The 19,289-nt window shown below is 38.1% G+C and overlaps 1 protein-coding gene across 8 annotated transcripts in view; it reads right to left on the minus strand.

Annotated features, from left to right (window-relative positions):
• The window catches only part of Fife (regulating synaptic membrane exocytosis protein fife), a 162,596-nt gene that overhangs the window by 107,351 nt on the left and 35,956 nt on the right, over positions 1-19,289 (minus strand). For all 8 annotated transcript variants that reach the window (XR_006261948.1, XM_043427871.1, XM_043427874.1 and 5 more), the window contains exons 2-3: positions 18,455-19,222; positions 175-292 (exon numbers count right to left, since the gene is read on the minus strand). Coding sequence is in view for 7 of the 8 variants with exons in the window: in XM_043427871.1 (XP_043283806.1) it covers positions 175-292; positions 18,455-18,490 (154 nt within the window). In the remaining variant the exon portion in view is untranslated. The remainder of the gene's footprint in view (positions 1-174; positions 293-18,454; positions 19,223-19,289) is intronic.

A 19,289-nucleotide genomic window follows, 5' to 3' on the forward strand; every position in this document is an offset into this window, starting at 1 on the left:
GGCAGGACTGCTCAGATTTTTATAAAATTTTAGTATGATACTCTTAAATATGTATACGTTCGAAAAATGCAATAAACTAAATGGATTTTTTGAAAATTCTAATTAGGGCAGACCCCTTAAGCTTTGTTAAGTTGTTTTCTCTCACTTTGTGCTCAACGGTAAATGCGTACTCACCATTTCCGGTAGCATTCATCAAGCCGCTGCCCAACTGTCGTAACTTGCTGAAGGTCGTACCTCCATCGTCGGGCGTGACGGACCCGGCGTTGCTCGACTGTTCTGTTTGGGTCACCATCTGGTTTAGTTCAACAGAGAAAAAAGTACAATTGTGTACGTCAATTATGAAAGGATTCCAGAAGATGAAAAATCCAGAAATCAATGACTTTTTTAAGATCCGAGCCAAAGAAGTTGTGAAAACAGCGTTCAACTGCTGTCCTTGAACTGTATTCAAGGATCAAAACGACCGGGTGAAATTTCCAGTTCACAGAAAGTCCGCGATAAATTTGAACCGCGTATAGTAGCTTAAGCGCCGGTACTCGAAGATCAAAAAGTCCAAGGGTTTGTGTGTACGTTGCAAAAGGTCAGCTAAGTTGACTCTGGCAGGGACGATTGGGTTCATCAGAGAAACGGACAAAAGCGGAGCTTGATCAAGGTGTGGGAATAAACGAAGCGAATCAGCTGGAGTCAATGGGATCGACGCTTGAAGGGTCCTTAATGTCGGTTATTCGTCAGCTCTTAAATCAGCTGTCGCGATAAATCTTCTGGAAAAGTGACTAAACGATTTGGGCACGAGAACTCAACAAGCCGAGCAATTGGTACAACGAGCGGGATGCTAATTTTCCAGGATTTGGCGGTCGGCCAAACGTCGAGAAAGCATTGGGCGCTCGCTGTAATATAAGCAAGAAAAAAATCGACGCAAAGTAGTAGTTTAAAGCAACTACTGTACTGCATGCTAGTCAAATGAGTGCTAAATTTTCAAAACGCTTTTAGACCAAGTTTAATATACCGATTGAGCGCATTGTTGCGTTTAATCGGTATAAAATATGAAAAACGATAGTTTTACAAAACAATCAACTGATAAATGCAAATTTCCACGATGACACATTTTCACTGGTATTTTTCAAAGAATTATCTGCGTCTTCTGACTGATTTTACTGCAACAAGTCTCATTTTATTCCGTAACTGATTTTCTACGAATTCAGCATGTAGTTTTTTTTTAACTTAATCGTTTCACTGTTGCAGCTAATTGTTCATTAAACGAAGAAACTTTTTCATTTATAATTTCTGAAGGAATGAATTTAAAGAAAAAATCTACGTGGTGAATTCGTAGAGGAACAGCTAAGGTACAAAATGAGACTTGGTGCAATAAAATCGGTTAAAAAATACAGACAATTCTTTGAAAAATACCTGTGAAAATGTGTTATCATGGAAATTTGCATTTATCAGTTGATAGTTTTGCAAAACTATCATTTTTAATATTTTTTCACGTGAATAAAATATGCTTGAGTGCATATCTGTTAACAGTAAATTTAATCGGTACGTTAAACTTGGTCTAAAAGCGTTTTGAAAATTTATCCACTCATTTGACTAGCATGCAGTACAGGAGTTACCTGAAGGTTGTCCACTGGACTGAGGCTCGTCAACTCGGTCACCAATTATGATGGGAATGAATTTCGTCTGGTCCCCAATTCCATTTCCACGTTCGAGCCCATCACATTTGCAAGAAAATTTCTCACCCTCCTTAGCATTCTGTCTCACTTTCTATTTTCATGTTCTCTCGGAAGCTTTCCTTCTCTCGCTCTCTTCAAACCTCAGCTATACGCAATACTCTCTGTGTTCCCGTTATTCGACCTCATAAAAGCAGCGCACGTTCCTCGCTTCGGGCATTCGATCTCAGTCTTTGCAAACTCAAACATATATTACTCGCCGGCTGAGAGGCTCTGGCAAGTAGCCAAAAGCTGCCCACCATTCCCAACGAGCTGCTATTTCCGCTTTTAATTTTTTACGTCCTTTGCATACAGGACACAAAAGCTTTGGATTCCACCATGTGCAGTGCAAGCTTCTTATATCATTGATGCTCGATCGTTGAATTTACGAAATCCCCTGCTGAAGATATTTGGCAGCAGAAAAAACTAAATTCCAAAGGATTTTTAACGGTAGACGAGCAGCCTCGAAATGAGCAGTTACCTGGCTCGTGTTATTTGAGGGAATAACTCAAAACGTTGAAATTTGTTGGTCAGAAATCAGTATCATTCCAACTCGATGGTCAACAGTCATGCGATTATGAACGTCGATCACGCGATTGCAGGTTTCCTTACATGCTTCATTATGACTGTTTAGTTTAAGGAGGAACATCAGCTTGAGAAAAATGGTGATAGTTTAATGACACTTTTAGAATACATTTTTGGATATATTTTCTATAGCCTCTCCAATGTTTAATCCATTCCATTCAGCCATTTTTTAGTAAATAATTTCTAAACTTCAAATATTTAAGGTATATCATACCCGAAGGATCGTTTTTATGGGTGTCTAAATTCGGTCGATTTTTTCTTCCTAATTGAAAATATTATCGCTCTAAATTAATGTCAGAGTTATTAATTCGAAATTGTAAATACATTTTTTCAACTTATTTTTTGACGAATGAAATTACAAACCCTTAATTGAACGGGGATCCATCACTGACTGAATCCCAAATTTCATTCGTCCCTGGTTAAAATACTGTAGTTTTTTATGTAAAAAATCGCTTCAAAGAGCACAAAGAGAAAACACAACGAAAAATGGATAAAGAAAAAAGTATTAATAAAAAAAAAAAAACAGAAGGCCAATGACAGGAATAGGCCAAGCAAAGAAGAAACAAAATTCCGAAATAAGCAAATGTGAGGTTATACGAGTGCTCATTACCAATTTCGTTTAATATTTAACGTAATATCTTTATTACTAGTAAGACAATCGTCTCGATTTTTTTCCCAAACATTCATTATATACTTCATTGTTTACGTGTACTTTTTCATAAACTTCGTAAGAAGCGTTCATTCGTTACATGGAAAGATAAACAGTTTTTTACGCACAGTCTCTATAACCCTGTGTATTTTTCTCCATATTTAAACACTGTTATCTCAATAACCAATAAGATGAAGCCTTTAAAATTTTATATGCGTGTTAGTCCACTACCCATTTAAACTCTCTCTAAATTTCAAGACTTTCTTGAGAAAATCGTTTCGTGTATGAACTACCTTAACACCTACGCATAAGAAATAATTCCACAGGCCCCGTCTTTCCATACTCAAAAACAAATAACAAATGGTGATAGATTAGAAAAAAAAAGTACTATTCCACAGTTTGAGCTCGTCTCTGCAAAATTTAAGGTCGTTTCATTCTGCCATTTATTTATATTTTACATAAATTCCACCCAAAAATAATGTATTTTTGGGGGTCAATTCTCCTATAAACAAAGCAAACAGGATTCACATAACCTAGATAACTTACAAGGAAAGTCTTTCGGCTGACCTCCTTCGATTTTGATGAAACTTAAATATATTATTCTACATCAAAATCTAAGAGACACGTATTTTTTCGTACGTTAACTAGGAATTTCCCTCACCACGATCCAACGAACGAAGGATCGATGTGGCCGATAAGGTTTTCATTTCTCATGCTCGAATGCAGGGTTATTCAAAATTTATCATTGTTTCGTTGGACGCCTTCCTTTAGGGCCATCCGTCGTTCACCTCCGGAAAAAGGGGAGGCCTCCCTCATGAACTCAAGCGTCCCCGAGTGCACGGTTTGCCACTCTTAAGGAGTTTCGGTACAAAAGTCTAAATATTAATAAATTGATGAAATTTGGTGATAATGTTCTTCAACATCAAGTGCGAAAATACAAATTTTTTCAAAATTTTCTTCTACTTAGTTATCGAGTAATTACGCATTAAAGCAGATTTCTTATGCCCGGAATGTATACCTGCATATATGGAAACGCTATGCCTATACACGTCAACTTTAGTGATCAATTACTCGATAACTGTGTAGAAGAAAAATCTTAAAAAATTTGTATTGTCAAATTTGGCACTAAAGAATATGTTCACCAAATTTTATAAAATTCTGAACTTTTTGAAATTTTTTATGTTTTTAGCATGGTTTAGCATGGCAAAATTGTATCGCCTGTACCGAAACTCCTTAAACGACCAGGAAATTCAACACCTTTGAGTCAGAAACGCGGACCCGAACCCCATTAGACGAGGCGCCGATTTGACTCGAACCACGGTTTCCAAGAATACAATAGTGGGGTTGCAACTCTCGGTTGCTACAGGAGGACTAGCGGGCGGCTACTGACAATGGGCCTTTTACCAGTGCTAGTCCTCGACATTCACTCTCCAGTTTCCGATGAGCAAATCTGGATCGAAAACCCGTCATCAAGCACACGATTGACCCAAAATAAATAATTCGATGTTTGCAGCTGGAACACGGCTGTAATTTTCATCGCGAGAGACAATATTCACGGGGCGAAATGGTCAAAAGAAAGCAAAAGAAAACATTATTGAATGAAACGACACGCTCTGCCCACGTTTACAGATTATTGCGAGCGAAGTTTACCGGAGGTACGCTGTTTCCTGTCAAAACGTCGAAAAATAATAAAATACTGCTACAAAAATAATACTTGATCTAAATTCTTAAAATAATTCAGTGCAAGATCAAATCAGCCCCGGCGAGTCGGCGTGCGTCGGTCAAACAGAATCGTAAATCCGGTCCACTGGTCGACACGGAGTGGCGTGGCTCTGAATGTCACGTCTAACATATATAGGGGTAGTTCACCCCCTTAAATTGATTCGCGAGAAAAACGCAAAAACCCGTATCTACTATTTTTTTGCCCTCTTCAAAATGCAATTGAATTTATCAAGATAGGTGCAATAGTTTTTTTGTTATAACGGTTTTATGAATTTCAGCCCTTATAACTTTTTTCCCATGCATCCCCCGAATGTGAAACCAGTTGCATTTTTCATCGTTTATCATTAAGGTAATTATCCATCTGGATGCATTCGATTATCTCAAGTGGAAATAGGTGAAACCTGAAAAGTACCCCACGGAGGTCTCAACTTCAAGGGATGATTTCACCCCCTAGAAACGTTTTGCCGCCGATAAAAAAAAAAATACGTGTCACTTAGATTTTGATGTAGAATAACATATTTAAGTTTCATCGAAATCGAAGGAGGTCAGCCAAAAGACTTTCCTTGTTAGATAAAACCATCGAATTCGTATTTACATAATAAACTTCACTTTATTACGTGGAGCTGATGTTCCTCCTTAATAAGTCGGGAATTAAATTTCATTTAATCACAGTAATCATGACATTTGTGAAGACGATGAAAATTCACGCAGTTTAGTAATATCCAATCCGGATGGAGAATCGCTCGGACTTTTCGTATAATTGTTTTATTTTGACAGAGGTCTGAAAAAAGATGTATTAAGGAAGTTGAAGCGATATATATAGGACATACGAAAAATATATCAGATTTTATTATTCCAAAATAATGAATTGAAAATTTACGTGAATCTTCTTGAATAGCGCTTAATTATGTGTGAAAAATTTGAAGAGGTTTCACCGTCTAGTAATCGAGATATTCATTGTCGAAAATGACAAGGTTAAACATGGGCTCTTATGCTTTCAAAAATTGCAAACTTCAACAATAAATATCTGAATTCCACGACGGTGAACCATCGGCATATCCCGCCAGAAGTTTAATACTGTCTTAAGCTTTCTGTTTAAAAAATTTTAATGTGCAAAGTTGGATAATAGTTTTAACATAAGATACGCTTCAACCTCCTTAAGCCTCATCGATAACAACTTGTTTCCAATCGACCCGAATGTTTTGACAGTTATTCCTTCGCAGGGCTGTTTTCAAGTGAAAAAAATGAAATTCACCTCCTCGTGGAGGTTAAGCTCGAATCTCATAAGCCCTGGATTTTCGAGTGTGCACGATTCACTGCCCTTCATCGTATAATACTTGTGTAATGGATTCGTAGAGATTCGAGCAAAGATCCTAATAGTGGTGAGAGGCTGGTTCGCAATTTTCTGGGATTCCGCGATATCGCCTCGAAGTGGTGTTACACGTAGAGGAATCGTTCGAAGTAACCAGCGATTTCAAGGCACGCACGAAGTATCGTAAGTTGAATTTGTGCAAAACACGAGTGTGTTTGTGTATCGGAAGCTCGAAGGGTACGCACACGGAGATAGCTCGTAGTTGGCATTATTCATGCGTGTACCGAAGGGCGTTTCAAGTGGCGTCGCGACTCGTACGTGACGGGTTGCTAAATCCGTGGAGGTAAATTCGAGTGTGGTACAGTGCGAACACCTGGGCACTCTTGTTTATGAGATTCTCAGAGCGTGTGTTTGCAAGCCTCGGCACTAAACTCCCAACGATACGAAGGCTCATGAGACACGCATAGAAATTAAATGTTCGACAGATAAGAGAGCCGAAAAATTTGTTAATGTTATTGAAAATAGTATCAACACGACAGAGAGAGCCAAGACATTGTGGAAACACTGCATGAGTATCGGGAAAATATGGGAGAACGAAAACTAGGAAAAATGGCCTGCAGTCACAGAAGAGCCGGAAGTCCAAGGCGGGTCAGTCGAAAATGGATTCGAAGTTGCTTCCAAATCGGCTTAGTGTCCAGACGATACCGGTTACCATCGAATAGGAATACACGCCTTTGTATATCGGAGGCAAAACGTGGCTGGTTGCGCTCTTTTGTTTGTCAGCGTCTTCTCTATGTATAAAGTTAAGTTGGCCACGTAAAGGGGTAGTTTGAAAAGCGTGTTGGACCACGGGGACCAAGATCACGTTTTCCCAACGAGATCGTGATCCGACTTCCTGATGCCATCAGCTTTTTCCAATCCTCTCACTCCCTCGCTCCAACTACACCTTTTGTCTCTCTCTCTCTCTCTCTCTCTCTCTCTCTCTTCCTCGTCTTCTCTCGGGCTCTTCGTCAGCTCCGGGAATGTGGGAAAACTCTCATGTACATTTGCTTCTATATATATATGAGGTTTCGCCCGGTCAGTATGACTCCGCATAGATGTGATCCGTACTTCACTTTTCAATCGCGAAATTCTCTCGCGTCTGCAGCATCGATAAGCCCTCGCGGGCTTCTTATTGCCAGAGAAAATAAAAGGGGAGGAGAAGAGATGGCACGTGGATATTATTGAATAGATCCTGAAAACGCGAGCCCTCATATTCAGCTCCGGATAACCAAATTCCCTCGAATTATCAACACCACAGTTTTACCAACTTATAATAATATTTTTTTGATTTTATCGTTGATTTATATTGTTGAAGATATAAATAATAATCGATATTTTAAGCAGAATAGGAGAAAAAGTATATTTCTTTTTCTTTAGATTTTTTACAATAGGGTATTTTGCAGCATGTAAAAAAATATATAAAAATGCATGATTATGATAGATTTCGTAAAAAATAATGGAAAAACGTCAATATTTATTCATAAAAATGGAATGTAAATTTTATAATTCAATTTTAAAAATCGTCTTTTTTCATCTGTTTTTCAAATGTCTAAAACGCCATCCGCCATATTGGATTCCAACGTGACGTCACTCTGATAGTAAACAATCTAGATTCTTATTGTGCGCTCTGTTTTATTTAAAAATTTTACAAGTTATTATGCACGTTTGTGGACTTTTATCATTCATTTGATTAAAATCAAATTTTGGGACATTTTTACACTTATATTATTGGATTCAGGCACGAGACACCAATGATATACCACTATAACTCATTATTTTTATAAATCTTATTATTTGCTCTTTCGCAATTGTATTGTTTACTAACGGAGTGACGTCACAAACCGAAACAACATGGCGGCTATCGTTTCCGCGCGAAAATTGAAAATTATAAATAAAAAATAGTTTTCAAGACAGTTTTCGGTCTTATAAAATTGAAATAATAATTCTACTGGTTTATTACGATCTCAGGATTATTTTAAAACAGTTTTCAAAAAGAGGTGTAATACCCTATTGATGTAATGTAACAAAACGGATACTCATATTTTATGTGTATTCGATGATTTAATAAACGGTAGGATGATTAATCGTTTTATTGAATAATTTGGAGTTTGAAAAATCGAAGACGAGGCGATTCTTCGTATTGACCGTCGCACTGAGAATTCGTCATAATAATAGTATTCAAAATCACACCGTTACAAACTTTTATCTGAAATTATTCTCAAAATATTTGTATCTGCCACCATCTGTCAATGACCCGGTAACAATCCAATGGGTTGCAGATTTAAATAATATTGAGCAATTAGAATGATTTTAAAAAAACACATTGCGACATTGAAATATTGAAAATTGTGAAAATTGTCGTCGAAGTTGAGAATAATTACGAGATCGAAAGGCTTGATAGAATGTTCCAGTCTCATTCGACGTTGTAAGTACAAAATACGGAATTCACTGAAAAAGTGAGAGTCGAGACGAGAAGTTTGTGATTTTCACAGAATCGCTTTTATGAAGGGAATTTTCGATAGAATTGAGACCGAAAATCTCTGTGCATCGATAATCTGACAATCTGAATTTCCATTTAATGATGGAATATCGAAGTGACTTGGCTCGCGAGAATGAGGATCGCTCTCTTGGCAATATTGAGTGGCAGACCGGTGCACCGGTGAGCCGATTGATGGGCTCCTCTACTCCGAAGAGAAGCGCGAACCGAGACCGTGTATGCACTCACCGTACCTACTACAATATTCATATATATAACTATGTGCATACATCCACGTCTCCATGGACATTTATGCATATATGTATACAACTGTACATCCGTAGGCTTGTACGTGTGCATACACAGCCCGATCGATGAACAATGCGGTGGCTGTGTGCAGCGCCTGTGGCCGATAGGGCTTCCCCGCAGCTTCTCGTCGATTAACATTTTACGTTCGCCCTCGAGTATACGAAGCCGAGATAAAATTATCATCTCCGCCTGACTCGAACTTAAATTTCGATAAACAAATTTTTCGCCTCGGACAACGAAGATAAATAACGGACAAGATACCAAGCCAATGCACGGTGGTTTAATTAACTGTTGCGGCGGATCATGCTTTTGGATTAACGTACAAAAATCGTTGTTCATGGTAATTTTCTCATGAGTCATTTACTGTTATATATTCTGCTATTATGTTCGTCACTACTCGTTGAGCAAAGAAACATTTTGTAGCTCTATGATTTCCTTCTTTTAGTGTAAAATCAAGTAGAATTTAAAGTGGCTCAGTCGTTCTATTAAACTAGTCAAGTTTGCAACTACTTTATGTTGATCAATTTTAAGTCTAAATTATTAATAAAATTAATAAATACTTATTTTGATAATATTTTTATCATAAGAATGTTGTAAAATGCTTTGAAAATATCATAAAAGGTAAAATTTATACTTCAACTTGACTAGTTAATGATTGAACGATACCGGTGACACTTGAAATGCACTAACCTAGGGAACATTTTTATTGTGCAAAAGAAAGTTTATATCGATGTAATAATGACACCGAGAAAAAGGAATGGTCAATTCATTTTAAAAAATCGAAGCTACTCGACGAAAGAAAGCACGTGAGTCAATCTCAAAAAGAAATTTGATGAAATTTCTGCAATTCTCGAATTTGTGTGAAGTTCAATCAGCTGTTACCAGCAGTCCAACGTAATGCCTGTCATCCGTTTTCGACACGTCAAAAATAAAAAATTTTTCACGTTTTCTTTCTTAAAAGCCCCGTAAGGTAATATTTTTTTAAACAGAATAAAAACTCAAAATTGTGAATAAAATAATTCAAAATTTTGCCCCGTAAGAGGTCTCGGAACTGTGCTTATCGTTATCAGGGGACCTTGAATTATCATTTACCGCAAAAACAGTGTGGACCTTCGCCGTACTTTATCGAACGACCGAACAACTTTAACACTCTGTAGAAATTTTCGCAGTTTTCGTTTCTCTAATTCGTAACTGCATCAAGAGGAAGAAAGAGATAACGGAAAAGCAATATTTTTCCTGCTCGATTGTGATAGTGTTTGGAGATATCGGTCCAATGGCGATGGGATTTGGTTCGAAACGCACCTGACTACAAAACGAGGAAACGAGGAAACGTACGAACAAAGCGAAAACTGATCTTTCATTTGTTTGGCAAATTGGAGCTTCTGTTTTCATTGTTTGCTCGATTTAACGCTTGAGAAATGCATCGGGTCACGGATAGTGACGTATTATTATTTATGAGAATATATGACGATCGAGAAAATCGTACGCTCGAAGTAGAAAGGGGCTTTGTCTACAATTTGTTTGGAAGTAACGTGCGCATCGTGGCTGCAAAGTGGATAAAAAAAGGACTGAAAATATGAGAGAATCCGATTTGCGTTCAGCGGCGGCAGCAGCAGCTGTTACGTTCTTCGATATATTTTGTAAGACAAATACACGCTCATGTGGGAGAAGCAAAAAAATAGAAAAGTGCTTAGTGCTTAACTCCGTAGAGAGTGCAGTGAATGATGAATCGACTCTGCTTCGGTGCTCGACAAAATACGTGCACTGTTTTAAACTCCTGTATATATTTATATATATAAGAGGAAAAGATCTCGAAGGAAAAGGGGCTCGAAAGGAGGTGAAGGCGAACATTTAGAGGGGTTTATATGGTGGGTCTATCGATTTTCACCGGAACATCCAGCGAGAAGCTTCGCTGAGGAACCTCGTGAAAAATTTATCCATGAAGCCAGCGGTTGGATGAGAAGTGGAAATTCGCTTGCCTCGTCTTCATTATTGGCGTATCCGTTTCTGAGTCCACCAACCAATAATTTTTTATCTCGATGTTCGGACGAAGCGTGTGAAACGATTGAAGTTGGGTGAAAAGAAAATTTCACTCGGTTATGGCTGATTGGGCGATGAATTTCGTAACAAACTCCAAGAGCAGGGCAAAGAAAATATATTTGTTTATAAATTTCTGACTGAAATAATAAGCGATCGAATGAAATATTTGATGAGAAAATAAGCCGAGAAGAGAAATAATGTTGGCGTCCGAGAGAGAATTCTGCGGAGGTTTTAATCTCTCGAGACATTTAATTCGGCAATTTTTATTTCGTAATTGTCTTTTCCTCTTTCGCGAGTTCTCTTTACCGTTCAGGGAATGAAATTAAGAGAAAACAGCTTTACGGACGTACTACAAATGGGCGGAAGAGGGAGAATGAAAGCGTGGGGTTAAATGGACCACCCAAAAAACTCAAGTCTTAAATAGGAGCATCGAACTTTATCGTTGAAGATGAATGTGTGTTTCCAATTGAAATATCACAGTTTCCGAAAAGCTTTCAATCAAAAATCTCGTAGAATGATGATGTTTCTGCTTCTGCAAAAGTTATGTCTCGTTTTAGCCCTCGATTCCATATCGCGGCCCACTCTCCCTCGCAGCGAGTACTCAATTTTCGAAAATTCAATTCTGTTTACACGTTTAATCACTGCTCTTTCTCTCTGACACACACACACCTTTGAAGAAGCTTTTAATTACGTGACTCGACGTAACACGTTGAAAATGAGTGAGGAAAAGTGATTGTTCGAGGAAGTTAAGAGGGGGAGAGAGAGAGAGAGAGAAGGAAGAAGCCGAAAAAGCGTATGAAAAATAAAAAGTGAGTTGAATTCTGATTACAGAAAAGTAATCAACAACGAAAATTCTGCCTAAATTTATTCCTCTCGTTGTCGACGAAGGGAAAAAATATCACGAACATTAATTGAAACCCTTTTTTGGCCGGACGAGAGAGAATTATTACGTCGTTTCTCTTAATCTCGTTGTGTACATTTTCGCGAGCACCTTAATATCCTCCAACTTTTCCATATTTTTTATCTCCTTTCTCTTTCTCTCTCCCTCCGACTCGTGCTTTTTAATAAATTCTTCTCGCCGTTTCTCCCTCCCCCTGATATGCTTTGCTTTCTTTTTCTCAAATACGCGCGGAGAACCCTTTCGTTCAACGTCTTCGCATTCCGAGCAAAAAATAGATAAACGAGAGTTTCAAGCCAAGAGTCGAGATCTCGTTGCTCCCAGAAAATGAAGTAGAAGTACTGCGAGAGAAGAACGAAAAAAACGCCGCTGGATACATATTACGAGGAAAGAATCTCCGACCGGCGAGAGTCTCTTGGCTTCGAACTTGAGTAGAAATGGAGGACTCGTAGCAGATGGCTCACTTCCTATAGATACATGTACCTATATAACCTTAACCGTGCCTACGAGACGTTTTAAAGTGTTTTTTAAATCCCCCTTCTTTATTGGACTTTTTGTGTATCGAAAAACACCCACTTTCCCTCCCCCTCTTCGCCGTCTTTCGGCGTTCGATCGATTCGAAGTTTAGTCATTTCGTTGGTAAATTTATACGAGACTCGAATATAATGAGAGGTTCAATTCAATCTACATATTACTTTCTTATTACTTTTCTTTTGTAGTACTTTTTTACTCGATTGACCTTTAATTTTTTTTAACCCTGAAATTCCCCTTTTCTGGGGGAATATTCTGGGGGATTTTTGTTAAATAAAGCAAAAATGTAGCAATTTTTGAGGTCCTTTTTTTTAAATCAACGATCGGAAGCTTCGTCATATTATTTTTCAATGATACAGTGCAGAAATCGTGCCCTTGATGTTTGTGCTTTCGAAGTATGTGCTTGGTTTTTTCTTCCCTAGGCTTATCATTGCAAATAAACGGTAAAATTGCTAAAATAAAATGATTCATTTTCAGGGTATTTAAATTTTGTGACGAGAACGAGTATTTTAGAGTTGATATATAAATTACACATGAGGTCCAAAGGTTTTTTGGGTCGCTGATCACGAATTTGTTACTAGTTTTGCAAAATTCATTTGTTACGAGGTGTTTTTAAGGTGTTAAAGGGTTAATATTGACAAATGGAGCAATAATTTAGGCGACGACTGAAAAATTTGGGCTACAAGAGCGTTAAGGAATCGTCACAGGAAATAGCGACCTTCGGAGCGAGCAATTGTGGAATTTATCCTGAAATGAGAACACGATCGAAAAAAGTGGCATTTCAATGATGCAGAAAAAAGTGCCGAAATGATTTGTATATTTCGTGAGTGATCGATGGCGACAAACGATTGCTTCGCTCTAGCATTTCAAGGAAAAAAAGGATACGAAAAAACGAGAGAAAATCTGCTCGATCGCGAGGACGAAAAGCCCCGAGAGACGACAATCGGGGGAGTAGAAAAGAAAGAAAATTGTTTCGAAATCCGGTGCGAAGGTGATCCGTAAATGGCGCCCTCCGCGACTCTTCTCAAGCTGACCTAGACAGCACCGAGGGGATGTTTTTTCAAGGTGAAGAGGATCACGGAATAGAGAGGGAGGAAGTCAATATTATACCGTAAGGAAGATCTAAAAGCGAGAGGCGCTATTGAACAGGCATGTTAAATCGGGACTGAAACGACGTTGGAAAAAACTTTGTGGAAGGAGGTAAATATGCACGGGGAATAACAAAGAGATGTATGGATAGAGCCGAGTAAAGAGGAACTGGCGCCTCTTTGAGGCGCCGAGAGCCAGTGAAGTATCATTTTTAAAGAGCAAAAGAGTGCGCTGAACGAAAAAGAAGGAGGTTGAGAGGGGCGAAACAAGTGTAAGGGAGCACAAACGAGGAATAAAGATGTGAGAGAAAAATAGAACGACAGCGAAGCTCATCTTGAGATGATCTGCTCCCGAAGCGTCATTCATTCTTCGGCTGCACACCTAGTGCTACTACTTATTTTTAAACTCTCATTTCTCGTGCTCAAATTTTCCCCAATTTAAATTCATCTCCGATCATTATAAATCTCGAAATATTGATATTAAGATGATGGATCAGTCGGTAATCACAACCGTGAGTGCGAGAGAGAGAGCTGCAAATTTTGAAAAGGAAATTTTTCCACATCGTTCGTCTGATCGAAAAAATAAAAATGTCATCGGATTTTTACGATCGTGCTGCGTACGATGGCATTTTTATTATTTTAATCGGACGAACGATGTCAAAGAGTTTCAATTTCAAAAGTTCGAGGTGTGATTACCGACTGATCCATCATCTTAAGGATGAACTGCAGCTTCACGTAAAGTGAGGTTATGTAAATACGATTTCGATTGTTTTATCTAAGTTATCTAGGTTATGTGAATCCTGTTTGCTTTGTTTATACGAGACTAACCCCCAAAAATACGTTATTTTTGGGTGGAATTTGTGTAAAATATAAATAAATGGCAGAATTGAACGACCTTAAATTTGCAGACACGAGTTCAAACTGTGGAATAGTACTTTTTTTCTAAATTATCACCATTTTTTATTTGTTTTTATTGAGTATGAAAAGATGGGGTTTGTCGAGTTATTTCCTATGCGTAGGTGTTAAATATTCGAAGTTTGGAAATGATTTACTCAAAAATGGCTGAATGAAATGGATTAAAAATTGGAGAGGCTATAGAAAATATATCCAAAAATGTATCGTAAAAGTTTCATTAAGCTTTCACCACTTTTCTCAAGCTGATGTTCCTCCTTAAATCACTGCTCGTTATCGAAGATCGAATCCATCTTCCACTTATAATATACGAAACTGCAATGCTCATGTGTATTTTTAGAAACATCGACTTCGCCCTTTTCTAGTGACTTAAAAAATTGCTCCGCTCTTTTGACTCGATTCGTTAACTGCATGGAAAGGGAACGGATTTTTTTCAATGCTCGCATAAGAGATTGCACACGTTGTTCAATCACTCGAACTCGTGTAACTCAAAGTGTCAAAAAGTGAAGGGAAATGAAAGAGAAATATGAGAAAAGGGGAATGACAATGGCGATGATTTGGAGCCAAGCTGCTCGAGCTCATTGAGAAATGAGTAAAACGCGAGAGTGGTTACAAACGAGTGTGAGAGCCGGTGAGAGGCTTTGGAATGAGTTATTGAGAGGGAAAAAGTGTAAGAAAACAAAACAGGCATGAATAAGAACCGAGGAAAGAAAATGGCGACAGAAAAAACGTGGCATTGAAAGCCAGAGAAAACGAGAGAAAGAGAGTTTTTCTAGGCCCTTTACAGAGTAGAGAATCCTCGCGAACGGTGTACCTCGACGAATCTAGATTCGTAGTAAGTACAGCCGCGGAATTATCACAACGCCTTGGCACAATGAAACGAGAGCGCTGTGACATTGCTCGGAAACACCGAGCATCTCCTCCCTCTGCTGCTTTCCTCTATGGCTATAAATATATTTGAACGCGTATATACGTAGTTCGAATGAAGAGAAAATCGAGAAAAAAGTACGAGTGAAAGAGCCCTTGGCGAATAGGGAAAAACGAGATGAACGATAAGGCAAAAAAGAAAATGCATATGAGAGAAATAAGGCGAACTTTGTCACATCAATTTCAGCCGGCCTTCTTCCCCGGACCTGAGTCGAAATTTATCCGGATTTGTGGAACATTTGATTTACAAAAGATTAGATTTTCGGGTGTCATTTATTATTGTTCGCCCCAACTGCGAGAAAAAAGTGAGAAAATAATTTTTACGAAGCATTAGAAAATCATCGAAAATTTGTACAAGAGAGTAAGAAAAAATTAATAAATGAAAATTAAAATATGCAAAAGTACTGAAAAAAATCGAAGAAAATTCAATGAATATGTAAAAATAATAAAAATTATTAATCCCAGAAAGTCCTGATGGAAGATACCGATGCGTTTGAGCCTCCAAATATTTGACTTTGTGTTGCTGGATATTCATAGCTGAAAAAATACACGGAATAGTAGTTCATTCGAGGACGAAGGGCCACAGCACAGACCTTAAGGTGAGACTTGATAGTCAAGTTAATTTATCGGTCTCGCGTGTCTCGTCGGAGGGACCGAGGAACGTTCGTCGTTGTAAATCAATCGGTTGGACGATTTAGTTCAAAGTAACGGCAATAAAACGTACAGCAGAGACCGCGTGCGCGATCCTTCACCGCCCAGAAAGCATTTCACAAACCCAAGTCTGCTCGGATGAGGCATGTATTGGCTTCTTTGGTTCCAAGTTCTTTGCACGATTCGTAAGGAAATTTTGATGAGTAGAATTTTCTTCAAAACTCAAATATCGGAGAAACATCGAAGAAGCAGACATTTTTGTTCTCTTTTCACTCTTTTTCGTGGAAAAATTTCTCCGCTGGCTTTGAAATAATTGTGAAAAATTAGGTTGAAAAGTGGCTTTTGAATCGGCCTATTTTGAGCATCGCGTAAATACAATCGTAGAGCCTTTTTTCACTGGATATCAGAACTTATCGTTGTCTTGTTTTGAGTGAAAATACAATTCCGAATTTCAGAGTTTCTCGAAGAAACAAGAAACTGAGTGGATCCATTTCAGCCAGTTTCATCCCCTCGCTACTTTTCAACGTTTACCCAGAACCAATCGAACTATCGAGACAAATGGAAGACAATTTTTCAAGTCTATCGTATGATCCCAGAGGATTTTCCGGTTCAAGTCCCGCGATTCGGATTTCGAACCGTTGTGTTTCTCTCCAGAATAAAAAAATTGAGGAGACCCCAAAAGATTCATCTGTTTTTTTCGTACGAAAATCCATGGGAGTATTTATAGAGAATGAAAAAATTCTAAAACGTTTCGATATTCGAGAAGTGGCTAATTTCCCACACATCAGAACTTAGGATTTGTTAGATCCTCTTTTTCACGTAGAATACGTGTCAGTGTGTATTTTGCCTGGAGCGGGTAAAATCTTCCGATTTTCCCCATTTTGCAATCGAAGCAGGGGATTTGCACGAACTCGACCTTCAAGAACGGCGAATACTTTCGTCCCCTATGAGAGCATCCAGTACTGGCTATTGCATTTTGGTGACGCGACCAGGCATAACCTCGCGCTTAAAGCGTACTGCGATAGGCAATCTTCTCGTATATGGTGGTAGATAAGCTGCTTTATTTCTGTGTTGTACAATTCTGGTAGGAATATTGAGGAGGCAAACGGAAAGATTTGCCTCCTCAATGTTATCGCGATCGGAAGGAAAAAAATAATAAAAATACCTCAACTTTGAGTATTCTCTGAACTACTGTTAATATTTAATTATTAATGAACTAAATTTTTTAATTTTACGAAAACAGCTGAAAAAGACTGTCGCTCCTGTAGAGACTCTCTGGCAGCGACTCGTCATACATAAATGTACTTGTCTCAGAGTCGCTGCCGCGACTTTAGATTTGTATCAAGTATGTTAATGAGATCAGGGCCACTATTTAAAAATCTGCAGAAAAATCTTATTTTTTTACACAGCATAGAAAAATGTTCGAAAATGACGGTAAAAAAAATTGAGGGGAGGTTACCGAACATTTAAGCAAGAAAATAAGTATTAAAAATTGGACATCGTATATCGTTATAAAAATGTCAGGTCACCGAAACTTTAAGAATGAAATCGTAAATTAGCTACGATTATCGCTCACGATGAGTCGTTGAATACTAGGTTCGGTACGACATCGGCAACACCGCTCTATCAGCTGTTTTCGTGTTTAGTTGTGCGTGCTTACATTAGTGTATCGGTATAATGTACAGGTGTGTATACTTTCTCGGTACAATTAATAGAAAAATGTTTTTTGTTCATATTTATACAAATATTGTGATAACAAAAATATTTGTAATCACAAATAATGACGTAACCTCAAGTTCAAATAAATTGTTGGTTATGTGTATCAAGTCGTATGTGAGTGACGAGCCATCAGTTTACCGTTGGCAAGGTAGATATCCACCAACAATAACGTTGCCAAATCAAAAAGCTAACTAGTCAAATTTTTACTAATAATGATATTTTTTATATAATTGATAATTACAACGGACTAATTGATTAGTTATGTTAATTTTCATGTTAATATCATGGCAAAAAATTCAGTTGTTCAACGCTCGTGTGGTGGGCATGATCTCATTAAGGGCGTTGTGAAATTCTTTTTAAAAAGAGAGCAAGGCAAGGGCAAGAAAAAATAAAAAAGATCTCAATTGTGACGGAAGTGCGAGTGACATAAATATCGTTTCCTGCGCCAAAATTTACAAATGTTCTTTAATAAAATACATCCGATTAATGATTTAATATTCCTCTAAATTTGTATTCAACAGTATTAGAATTTTTGACGAGATCGTGAAATGATATTGGAAAACTCAACGAGAGCTGTATAACGTTACCGTAATTTTCTGAATTTACAAATTTTTTCGTGAAACAGGTCAAAGGAGGTCACGTGAATGAGTAAAAAAACGAACCCCTATGTAGCAGATCTTTTGAAAGGGGCCTAAAATCTCTTTACCCATCGACGAAAACTGTGAACTCAGCACAGTGTGAGCTACTGTATTACGAAGACAAAGAGAAGAAACAACGAAGCGAAAGTAACGTGCCCCCATATTCTGCAAAAAGTCAAAAAAAAAAGCAAAAAAAAAAGAAGACAAAACAAGAGATCTGAACTCGTTTATTTTTCAGTTTTTTACACTTACCTTTTTCATGAAGGACATCATGTTGGTCGGCAACATTTTTTTCCTTCCTGCGTCTCTTTGTTTAGCACACTCTCGCACACACGTGACTTCGTTGATACGTTTTTATCGTAACCTTTGCCGTTTCGTTCGTTCTTTTTTCTTTTATTATATTTTTCTCTCCCTCGGCCCTTAAACGTTGTTTCTTTTTGATTTTTACTGTTACAAACTGACGCTTTTTCTTTTTACTACTTTTTTTTTCAATCTTTGTCGTCGTCCTTGATGTACTGTTTTACTTTCTGTTCGTCACCCTCGCCCCTTTCTTGTTTTTTCTTCGTAAAAGAGAAAAAGAAAGAGAACCTAACGGAATTGGGCTGTTAATTTTTCCTCTTTTCTCTTGTTTATTGTGCAGCTTTGAATCGTGCACGAAGACACCGACGAGACGCTCTCCTCTCGTCCTTGTGTCCACCGGCCCTTACGAGTCGCATAAATGCTGAGCTTTTTGGCGATTCTCGCCAAGCTCTCTTGCCAGTTTTTATTTGTTTCTTTCGTTCTGTAGTCAATTGTGGGAGTTCGAACGTCTCTTTTTTTCTTGCAATTTTGCTCCTTCCACCCGCTCACATCGCTTCGGCGATTCGACGAATTCGCGAATCTCGGTGACTCGAGCCACCGGGCTCAATTATCTGGAATTGTAACATCCCTTACGTAGATCAAACTTTTATTACTTTCGTCGATACCATGGAACATCCTCTTGCCTCATAGATTTCGGTATCTCAGCCTCTCATTTCGGACCTGAAAAACAAACAATTCATTCCATCAATTATGCGACTGATCTGTTGTTTCTTATTACGATTTTTTT

Source organism: Venturia canescens, chromosome 9 (genome assembly GCF_019457755.1).
Source record: "Venturia canescens isolate UGA chromosome 9, ASM1945775v1, whole genome shotgun sequence".
Classification (NCBI taxonomy): domain Eukaryota; kingdom Metazoa; phylum Arthropoda; class Insecta; order Hymenoptera; family Ichneumonidae; genus Venturia; species Venturia canescens.